Source organism: Apostichopus japonicus, chromosome 6 (genome assembly GCF_037975245.1).
Source record: "Apostichopus japonicus isolate 1M-3 chromosome 6, ASM3797524v1, whole genome shotgun sequence".
Classification (NCBI taxonomy): domain Eukaryota; kingdom Metazoa; phylum Echinodermata; class Holothuroidea; order Aspidochirotida; family Stichopodidae; genus Apostichopus; species Apostichopus japonicus.
This window is the reverse complement of record NC_092566.1, coordinates 8,938,665-8,951,052: the sequence shown is the minus strand read 5'-3', so window position 1 is coordinate 8,951,052 and position 12,388 is coordinate 8,938,665. Positions and strand designations below refer to the sequence as shown.

General features: G+C 38.9%; 1 protein-coding gene across 1 annotated transcript; it reads right to left on the bottom strand.

The window, feature by feature from the left end:
• Positions 1–2,259: 2,259 nt before the first annotated feature.
• On the bottom strand, positions 2,260–2,931 carry LOC139969270 (uncharacterized). The gene has a single exon (XM_071974185.1). It carries the CDS (start codon positions 2,929–2,931, stop codon positions 2,260–2,262), a length of 672 nt encoding a protein of 223 aa, XP_071830286.1.
• Between the last annotated feature and the right edge of the window lie 9,457 nt (positions 2,932–12,388).

Genomic DNA, 12,388 nt, shown 5'->3' with positions numbered 1-12,388 from the left:
CTACGCTTAGATAATTTGCAATGCCGAATCTACAGTTTCGCCCCTCCCTTGGCAAATTCCTGGCTACGCGCCCGAGTATGGTCATCTAACCTATCACTATTTTATGGTTGAAAACAAACAACAACAATTAAACAGCAAGGTGGATATCTTATAATTGTATGGATTAATTAAATCAGTCTGTTAAGCTCCTTTATTTAAATCATTAACGTTACCATGGAGATATTACCAAGATTGTAATGCATCACGGGGAGCCATGTTTACTCTCCAGTGTGACTCATTTCATCGTAAAAAATATTGCCTTTTGCATCAACTACACAGCTGATCTTTCCAGCCTACAACCATTGAGTTTGGCACTCCGGCCTGCTACAATAAGATGGTATAGCATGGGTATCCTTTTCTCGATGGTGCATGTATGCTTCACCTAGAAACTTCTCCCTTATTCTCCTTATTTTGTGTTTGACTCTTTGGGAGTAATTTGCTAATTAACAATGATATATAGGTTAAGGGGTGTGCATTATTAAGTATGCAGTCAAACTCCCATGGTACTTTGAAACTTTTCTTCGCTTCTACAAATAAACATTTTAATTCTGGTGGGAGAAAAGCAAATTTAGGTCCTCCATGTTTTGTTTTTAGTATACGTCTTCTAAATGAATCACATATGGCGTCTATACGTATAGTGATGATTTCCGACAACAAAAATTATGAAGCAATATATACATTCGGCGCCGGCAGGGTAGTCTGGTTTCCAATATATGTTGTGTCATACAGCTTTCCGTTTTGCTTTTCGTCAGCTGCATTCGTTTTAGCACCCTACAAAGATTATAACTGCAATATATGTACCCAATACTTTAGATTGCACAATTAAACAAAAAAACATGAACGTTAATGACATTTTGATGACCTTTCGATTTCCGTATGATTGTATGGCGGGCCATCTGCCTCAAATCGTGGTAATCGATATTTAAATCGGCATAAACCAATTTCCTTCGACTTGTATAGTACCAGTTTCAAGCAGCTTAAATTGACTACTACCGATTTAAATTGACATATTATCGATTTAAAATTTTAGATGTCGATTTCAAATGACATATACCGATTTAATTTGACATATCATCGATTTAAACTGGTATATATAAGTCGAATTAAAGTGGTATTTGTCGATTTAAAATGACATATACCGATTTAAATTTGACATATCATCGATTTAAACTGGTAGATGTCAATTTAAATTGACAAATACCGATTTATTTTACATACCATCGATTAAAATTGGTATATGTCGATTTAAGTCGATTATATGTCGAATTAAACTGGTATAAGTCAATGTAAATCGACATCTACCAGTTAAAATCGACGATATGGCCATTTAAATCGGTATAATTCAATTTAAGCTGTTAGAAACTGGTACTATAAGTCGAAGGAAATTGGTATATGTCGATTTAAGTCGGTATATGTCGATTCCCCACGATTTGGGACTGATGGCCCGCCATAACGATTGTACCAGATAAACGGGCGATTGTATTATTATTTCCCTACGAGTACATTTAACATACATACAATACCCCAACATAACCACTCACGATACTTCCGAAGGGAAAAGATCAGGGGAAATAAAAACGATTGAGTTCTCGGAATTTCGACATTTTGTCTCGAAAAATCCAACAGGTATTAAGTCACCTTTAGTTAACCAAACATTTTAGCCTTATCTGCTTCCTGTACGCATCCCGTATTTACATTACATGGAAGTTATAGGATTCCAAACATTGAGCGTCACATCATAGCTATACTATAATATAACATCAAAACCCATTTCTTCCTCGATGACGGTAATTATACCGATTAAGCGAAACACATTTGAGGATGGAGTACAGGCTCAAGTTGCGTCCAGTGCTGATGTACTACATACGGTTGACACCTGGCCTGGTCAAAAAACGATATTCGAAAATTTGTGATAAAACATTCCGAAATTGCGAAATTTCCGCTAAGGCATTCTTTTCTTTCAATTTCATGTAGAGTAATTCGATCTGTGCGTTCGAAAACCAACATACATGAAACTCTCATTTTCAAAAAACAAAAACTGGAACTTCGTATAAGCTGCTTATCTTTGGATCAAGTCCATTAGTGGTTGCCACTTCATTGTTTGTAGAGCGTACCATTACAAAGTAGGTGCTCAGTATGTGCGAACTTGGTCTTGGTCTTGGTGAAATACTGCACAAATCGCCCCCGATGTGGCTGTTGACGTGCAGTCCTCCAAGCTGGCTAATGGTGCTGCTGACTTCCCAGCATTAACTTGAAGGAGGCGGTGTTTGGTGCTGATTTTAGATCAGGTGGGAGTGCGTTCCACTGAGGAATGGTGCGAGGATAAAGTGAATATTTATAACAGTTCTTTTGAGCTTGAGGAATTTTATAATTCAAACTGTGAGATTGACGTGTAGTTGGTTTTTCTTTGTCTTCAAGAAGGTTATTTATGTTGCTTGGGATCAGGCCATGAGTCTCTTTATATATGGTAACAAGTCGTGCTTTGAATCTTCTGTTTTCAAGAGTATCCCAGTTGAGATCTTTTAACATGTCTGAGACACTACTAAAGCGACTATACTCATTTTTGACGAACCTGGCAGCTCGCCGTTGAACTTTTTCCAAGGATTCTGTGTGGATTTTCTGATGAGGGTCCCAGATTACACTGGCATATTCCAGTTTGGGTCTAACAAGAGCTTTATAAGCTGTTTCTCTTGCCGATGATGCACAATTCCAAAAATTACGTTTGATAAGACCAAGGATTTTATTGGCACTGTTTACCGACTGGTTGATGTGTTTTGACCAGGTAAGATCACTTGAAAGTTCGACTCCAAGGTAGGGATGGTGTTTAACCTCTTGGAGGATGGAGTCGCCCATTGAGTATGCATGATTTGGGATATTCTTCTTGTGAGTCATCCGCATAATGAAGCATTTTGATTTGTTGAATCTCATCTGCCATGCTGTCTCCCAGTTACAGAGTGAATTTATGTCTTTTTGAAGATTGACACAATCATTATGGGAATTTATTTGTCGGTACAGAATTAAGTCATTTGCAAACATTCTTACATCAGAAGCGACACAGTCGGGTAGGTTGTTTATGTAGACTAGGAACAGCAGGGGACCCAAAACTGTTCCCTGTGGGACTCCGGAAAATACAGGGGAACTTGTTGATGACTCCCCGTCAATAATGACATTTTAGGTTCTGTTGGATAGAAAATCCTCAATCCACCTGTTGATATTGTGTCTGATGCCAAGATGTTCAAGTTTCATCAGGAGGCGTCTGTGAGGAACTACATCAAATGCTTTGCTAAAATCCATAATACAGAGATCTACATGACCCCGATTTTCCAGTATTTGAGTTAAGTCATCAGCAAGTCCGGCTAACTGCGTTTCACATGATCTCCCGCGACGAAACCCATATTGTTTATCACTAAGTATGGAGTATTTATCAAAATGAGTCATCATATTACTAACAATGATATGTTCAAGCTGTTTACAGATAATGCTTGTAAGGGAGACCGGGCAGTAGTTTGATGGAGCAGATCTGTCACCTTTTTTAAATACAGGAGAGACATTGGCCTTCCGCCAGTCACATGGAATTGTACCAGTGGACAGAGATTTCTGGAAGAGCTTTTGAAGTATCGGAGCAATAGCAGTAGAACATTCCTTCAAAATCATTGCTGGAATATTGTCAGGGCCTGTAGCTTTGTGGACTTCCAGATTTTTTAGAAGTCTCTCAATCCCAGAGGTGGTAACTATAATGTCGGGCATGTCTGGTGTGGTACTCTCTTCAAGATAAGGAAGGTTTTGTGTCTCTTCTTTAGTGAACACTGAGCAAAATTGAGTGTTAAGAGCTTCAGCTTTTTCTCTAGCATTAGAGACCAATCGACCCATGGATTGCAGTGGGCTGACACCGAATACTTCTCGACGGATGGATTTTACGTAGCGCCAGAAGGGTTTGGTATTATTTGTCTTTAGAGTACTACAAATGTCGTTAATATACGTTCTGCGAAGTTTCCGGAGGTCCTGGTCAATTTTTCGTCTAGTTTCTTTGAATTTGTCCCATTGTTCAAAATCTCCTGATCTACGGGCTTTGTCGTACTGCTTACGTTTTTTATTACATTTCTTTCTCATTGCTTCCGTCATCCAGGGGAGTTTAACTTTACAGGTGCTCATTTTAGATGGGATATTTGCAACCATTGACTTTTGCAGAATATTTGTGAACTGAGTGCAAATGGAGTTTATGTCACATTGATTAACATAGTCTGCCACAAGTATAGTATTAAAGGTTTTTAAATCTTCACAAATTTTATTATATTTGCCCTTCGTGTAAACATAAACTTTCCGCTTGGGCTTGTGAACCAGCTTCGGCCTGATTGCTGCTATAACAATTACTGTATCATGATCGCTGATACCAGGCGAGACATGAACCTCTTTCACAAATGACAAATCGTTTGTGAAGCAAAGATCTAATATGCTGTTCTCTCTAGTAGGTTTGAGTACAATTTGTTGAAGATTATGATCATGTGCAATGTCAACCATTAACTTGCTTGGTCCTGGGTATCTTCCACACGGGGTAAAGCAATTTGAGTTCCAATTAATATCTGGCAGGTTGAAATCTCCTAAGAGCCAAATAGATGCATTCTTCGGGATTCTCTGGAGAGAGTCGTCAAGAAGTCTCAAATAATCGTTATCTGTATTTTGGGAACGGTAAAAAGCTCCTACAAACATAGGTGCAAATGAACGAAGTTATTTATTCTAAAAATCATGCACCAGAAATATAGAGAGAATATTAAGAGTGCGTTGGTTCGAACTAACACAAGTGCGCCCATAAATATGCTTTGTGATTTGTGTGATGTAAGTTAATACATTATGTTGGTACGAAACAGTACAGGTTGAACCGCACATACTGCACACCTAATTTGCAATGGTACGTTCAATGACAATGACGTGGCGACCCCTAATGGACTTGATCCTCCCCCCCCCTATCTTTTATTCAATTTAGCAATAATCTCGCTTCTAAAGTCCTAAGATATGAAAACTACATTTCCCTGTTATAAACGCAGAGATAAATAAATCTAACATGGTTAGCATGTACTATATATGCAATATAGGCTTACGGATTACATCACCATGGCTGCCAATTCAACATTTTTAACTCAAATTTGAAATCTAAAACTAAAACATGAGTAGCACCCTTGTGTGACACCGGTCACATGCAGTCGCTATTTAGTGTTGCATATGCATTATAAACTCACATCTAAACGTGGTCTCGCTCTCATAATGAAAATCGTTTTTATCCAAACTTTAACGTTTTTACGCCGTTTCCTTTACTGTCATTTTCAGTCAGTATATGACATATTTCATCCAAAAGCAACACCGGTTGAAACATAAAGAAAAAGATAACATCAAATATTATCTTATTACTTTTTAATCCTTTTTCCGCACGCACGTAATCCCTGTAACGCCCCTTCAAAGTCACCGTACAAACTTTGATTATAAAGTCTGAATTTGGGTGCAGCGTTCTGTATATAAACCCTATCCAGGTGCTTCTTGTGTACTTCCGAGTAGCACTTCACCAGATCGAGAGAGCTCGCTATAACGTGCATTTTTTTGCGGACTGATAGGAAAGTACGGTATATCCATATTTCACCAAGACTTGTGTGTTTTACGTCGTTAGTGTTGGTAAGTTTAATGTCCTAAAGAAGTTAACCATTTTGAGACGTTATTTAGCAAAGAAAAAGGAGTTTTCAAAGAAAAATGGGCTTGAGAGTTAACCAGATTAAGTTGTTTGAATTTTATCAGCCGATACTCATATGCTGGTACAGCAACTATACTGTCCATGTCCCACAACCGTGCATCGGTACTTTGTGTTCGTAACACGGTAACATGAACAGTAGTTACTGTATACCAGCTATGACTATCTGGTGATTTGTTTCGAGCCTAGACTTTCTACATTTGGCAAACTTGCTTTAAACAGTATATATACTTAAATCATCTAGTCGTTGTTTAACAATATATTTCTCATGAGTATAGGGTTCTGTTCCATAATTTCAATTTCTGTACAATGCCATCCGGCGTGATCCTCCTGCTGCAGGCGACAGAGATCTGGGCTTACGGCCAATACGGGATCAAATAGGGGGATTGCAGGCGCGTAGCGAGGAATTTGCGAAGGGAGGGGCGAAACTGTAGGCAAACTATCAGAGCCGTAGATACGGCATTGCCAGCTATCTAATCGTAGCGCCACCATAAGTTGGCGCGAAGCGTACAATAAAATTTTGCCTGAATATGCCTCTCTGATCGCTGGAAAGGGCACTTCCCAGGCCTTGTAAGTTGCATCTTAGCATTTTCTCTTTTGAAATTACTAGCGATATCATAAAAACATTAAAAAAATATGCCCTCCTCCCCCCCCCTCCTTGGCTTCGCGCCTGGGGATTGGGGGATATGAGGATCACGGATAAAGCATTCGCTTTTTCATAATGTAAGTTAAGTTGAGGTGAGGCCTCCTTGAATGGCTTGTAATAGTCCACAAATAGTTATCGCTAAAAGTCATAACATGCGTGACGAAAGTAAAACCAAAAACAACACCATATAACTACCGTGGATCAACATTATCAATCAACATTCCCAATCAACATTCCCAATCAACATTATAAACTATATGTGAAAGATGCCCGAGCCGGTTTAAAGACCCAGACCGCTTCTGAGTCTATGCGCTGGGGTGACAGTATAAAATCTACACCTTAGTTTTGAAAACTTAGTTATTTTATTAATCCGGTAGGATGTGTAAAACTGAAATTACAATCATTTCAGGGTCGAATACTCAGGGGTATATGGTTCTAACTGTAACACCAGTGTGTACTATTTTGTTCGAAAAAAATCGAGTATTAAGCGAATAGTGCTACGAACTTTCATAAGACTGACCAGGATTTTCGTCTTTTGTTTTCAAAGTTTCATAACGTATTAGCTAATCTACGAGAAACAATGTGTTTTTTGTTTGTTTATTTCTTTCTTTCTTTCTTTCTTTTGAAGTGTGGAAAGCAATTTTCTCTATAGTAGGCTAACTGTACTAATCATTCATTCATTGCTGTTATATACGCAAACCGTGTGGTCACGCCCTTTAATATATTTACAGTTATTGCACCTGTTTGTTATTTAGTGTCCGTCATCCTTAGATGTAAAGCGGGTGGTCTGGCTATAAGGGTCTCAGGGATCACATTAGTACGGCAAACTGTACGACATTCCTTTCTGTCCGTGTTCGTAAAAGGCTGTCTTAGGTCAGATTTGAGAATTTCTCCCTCAGCTGTTCCTGAATGTCTCATAACTTTAGTTGTTTGTGACAGTTTGTTTTAAAAGGTTGTGCACTGTTGTATCCAGTTTTTGTGTATTGGTAGCAACACTGTTTGATACGCCTACCAGCCTCTCTTTTGGGTTTACAGTTTTTGTCCTGGCAAATTTACAATAGTTCGTAAGTTCTCAATGTTTTGTTTATTCACTAGAATTTAGGAATTGACCTGTTACTGAGGTGACTTCAATTGTTTAGAATGTTGACCACCTATTAGGAATACAGTGAATCACCTTATTTATCGGACACTCACTATATGTACCATGAGAGCACAGTCACATCCTATGTGTTTGCTCACCGTTATATTCACATGTGTACCAAGTCATTGTTAGGTGTCGGATCTAATAGTATACAACTTATTCTAATTAATTTTACTATTTAGCCTTTGTAGTGTCTATCTTCCAGTTCTTGGGTGTTATCGGATAGATCGATGTGTTTTGAATCAGTTAGTTAATCTGAAGGTACATTTTTATAGTAGGGCTATTAGAGGAACCTACTTTATTCTCGTCTCTTTCATACTCAGTCATAGTTATGCTATATTCATCATAACCGACGATGTTAGCATGACACTGTCTCGGGGGTACGATCATTATCATATTTAGTTTAGCAATTCGCCAGGTTGTAGTATATATTATTATGAATCATTTATCTTGTTTCACAGTTTTACCACACAAATACAAGTTGGGAAGTACAGAAATACCACACCTGTCTTTGCTTCATTTGTTAACTGGTTAGCTGGCTGTCTAGCACGCATATTTAACGCTAGTGAGGGCAACACAACATGTGTATAATTCCGAAATTTGATTTGATTGAATGACGATAGATTTTCGATTCCAATCGAAGTCCGGACTCCTAGCGCAGTGAATATATACGCTACTCGATTCCACCAAGCTTAAATGAATTAACATCGCTCACACCCTTACAAGCCTCCCCAACATTGTTGGTTTGGGAAATCTCCCGCCCCTATCATTTTCAGAGCAATGGGTGTCGTGCGAGCGCGGCGAACATTGGCCATAAAATGTGTGGACAGAACATGATGTTCAAAAGTGTAATTTGCGTCCATGTTATTCTTAGAAGGTCGATGGTTGGGGGTAGTCTCTAGAAAAAAACAACAACTTTGGAACACTGCAGGGTTGCTACCACATTCTACGATCTTTCATTTTGCAGTACCGTCCGAAGGCTGGGACAAAGAAGGTTTTCAAGTGGTTACTTTGCTGAAATCGACACTGCCTGTCTCGGAAAAGACAACGAGGTAACTAGTTTATGTAAGTTATGTTTCCGCAATTAGAGAAACTTTACGACTCGATGATCAAATAGTTGGGACAATTTCTTCTTTGTAAGATGGAAGTAGACTGGGGAACCACTGAGAAATAAGTGGATACTCTTCTGGTCTGGTCCCTTGGTAACAAAGATAGTGCAATGTACAACATCCCCACCCAACCACCCCCCTCCCACCCCCAAGATAACCTTTCGTGACATGTTCAAAGCAATTCTGCTACTTGATCGTATGAGCATATATGCTGTGTCTATTAAATTGAGCGTCAAACCTGTTCATACTGTCAACAGGAGTGCTTAGAAGCATGGAATCGGATGACATAATAGTGAGATGTCAGCGTTTGTAAACAGTTCCTTGCAACAGGCCGCGATGACCATGATAATAGGCCTAATCTATCGTCATCGATATGATTGAAATTAATCTTTGTAATTACAATCGATTGAGAAGGCAAAGAACCAACCCCTTAATCCAGTGCGGCAGACTAACCTATACATACGTGCAGATATTTCCAGCTTGACTTTACGCAGAAGTGTAGATCTTAATTTATATGCCATTTTTCGGATAATCAAACTTCGAGTGCCAGTTATATTTCTATAGCTATTCCGGGATTTCAATATGATTCGCCTTTTAACTATGCCTAATCTCTGGAACGCTCCTTTAAGGATAATACAATGATGGCATCGCCGGCTCCTAAGTCTATGCCGAAATGTTAAAATATTAATCCATTGTTTCATTCTTTCTAATAACTCAATCAAAACATGTTCTGTTTAATTTCATTTAAACAACAGGGCACCATTTGGATGACATTCAATACCTAAACAAAACATGTCACTTGAGGCTAAAGAGCTACGATTTCCTACTGCTTATTTGGGTTGCGCTTGAGGAACTAACCTATGACTGGTATAGGTAGAGACTGTTTAGCTATATGAAAATATATAACCAGGACTATAGAAACACTGACTGACAAACAATTCTACTTTCGCGGTCGTTAACATATCAGAATAGTTGCGCCAAACAGTTATCAGATTATAAAGAAATCGTGGTTTAATAGCATGTTAGTCTGTTAGTCAGTTAGTCTGTCATTCGTAATCGTCACCTGATTTATATATATATTTTTCAAATGGTCTACCTAGCACAAATCTCGATAATAAAATATATATATATATATATATATATATATATATATAGATATGTTTTAACCTTTTCATTTGTTATTTATTCATCCCATTGAACGTTTATGAGGTTGATGTAGTGAATTCGTTACTTATAGAAACACGAGTACCTCAGGGAAACCCTCTCCTTCGCCACCCCCCCCCCCCAAATACACAAATACATTTACCAAGTTAGGGCACCCCTAGATAAAACACAGTCCTATATCACTGTTTGGCCATGGCATTAAGCGAATAAATAATTTGCTGTTTTAAGTCGTAGAGTTAGGACTGCAGTATTGAAAACTGAAATTGATCACCTCGTTGGCTTGCAATTTGTTTATTCGATTTGTAAGTACTTATTTCTTATATTTTCTTCTGTCTAGGCAAAATGAACTTCGCAAAACTTGCTATAATAACGTTGGTCACCTTCGTTATCCTGCCATGCCCAAGTAAGTATATCCATCCATTCATTCATTCATCCATCCATCCATCCATCCATCCATCCATCCATCCATCCATCCATCCATCCATCCATCCATCCATCCATCCATCCATCCATCCATCCATCCATCCATCCATCCATCCATCCATCCATCCATCCATCCATCCATCCATCCATCCATCCATCCATCCATCCATCCATCCATCCATCCATCCATCCATCCATCCATCCATCCATCCATCCATCCATCCATCCATCCATCCATCCATCCATCCATCCATCCATCCATCCATCCATCCATCCATCCATCCATCCATCCATCCATCCATCCATCCATCCATCCATCCATCCATCCATCCATCCATCCATCCATCCATCCATCCATCCATCCATCTATATAAATTACCTGCCGCATTGGCTGTCATATTTTGCAGGTGGCTTCCGTATAATGATTACAAGTACATTATTGTTTTAACGTGGAGGTCAAAGGTCTTTTGGGGTCATCGAAGGTCACACTCTGTAAAGCCTTATAAACACAAAACCTTAAACAAACCTTATATACACGATATCAAGATAGGTTACATCACATGTATAGCTCACATTTGGTATGTCTTTCTCAGTTATCTTGAGTACAAGAACCTTATTACTTTGGGTGGAGATCAAAAGTCGCTTGGGGTCTGCAGAGGTCATAATGGTCAAAATATCATAACTACTTTATCTTGAGAACTTCACCTTCAAAAGAGATTATATATGCATGGTAGATTACCCAAATGAAAAGAGCTCCACAATTTGATATGAGTGAAAGCTCATTTAAAGTTTACCTGCAGAAGTCAAAACTGTACGAAATTTATAAAGGTCAGGTCTGAATGAAGATGGGAAAGTTATGATGAATTTACTTCCCCGTATGTAGTAGAGCCACCTTGCTGTTTTAGGTGGAGGTCAAAGGTTGGCTTAGGTAGATGCAGTATGAACTTCAGGCAGGTTTAGCTTGCAAACTACTCTTGTGCCGCATATGTGATATATGTAAAGGCAAGTAACCGCTGGGAGTGGTTTCCATCTGGTTATATGTTTATTATTCTTCCTTTCACAGGAGCCTCTGCCAAGGTTTGTTCCGACACCTTCGTCAGCCATTTTCGGGGCTGCTTTAAATGTTATTGTAGGCGTCCACTCGCAGCAGCGACATTTTGTAATTCAGTAACGAACCGATGTGCTAACATGAGAAACAGATATATTAATTGGGATAAATGTAGGGGCAGAAAACACCGAGATGTGTTGCGGTCAGTAAAGATGGAAACCGACTGCAGAACTTACCATTGAAATCGCCAAAATGAAATGAGATGAGGTTACCAAGGAGAAGGGGTGATATGCAGTGTTTGTAACAATCACGTATACAAAATCAAGCTAACTGTAAAAATTTTCCTATAAATGTCAAAAGTTTTATGTATATGCCTACAACATGTAATAGATAAGCGAAAAATATATTTTCACGTTCATTCTTATAAATTGAATGGTCTTGGTGTAAAATGACAGAAATCAACTCAAAGAACTGGAGTAAAAGAACAGCAACTGTCAGTTGGAAATAACAACCCCACGCTCATCCCCTCCATTATGATCGTAATGAGGTTGTCAGAAGCTATAAACGTGTTATCATTAGACATGAATTTTTTTTTTTTTTATAATACCTACTATATAGTACCAGGGATGTGATCTCGACTATACTAAGGGACCCGTGACATATGTAGTCCTTCATGATTAGTGCGTTTTTCTCTTCACTCACCAGCTAGGTTAAAAATCGGGAGGCGGGAATTTTGTCTAAAGCGTTGAAAATGCTCTAATTTCGCGCTCTATTTCTGTTTTCCATTGGTGAAATGATGTCTCGTGTACAGTGTATACTATATGATAGAGGTATGTCTGAAATGAGGCGCATTTCAGGATAATTCGAGGCAAGGGCGTAGGAACCGGGGGGGGCTGGGGGGCGCCAGCCCCCCCAGTGAAAAATGTGGAGGGGCGGAAGTATCATTCCGCCCCCCCGCTTCGCAAGTCAGAAAACCCCTTTTTCATTTCCAAATGAGAAAAAAATCTCATTTGGAGCACCAAATTGCATCTAAGGCCTGGTGAAAATACAAAATTAAGTTTACAAAATGGAGTGGGTGTTGAAG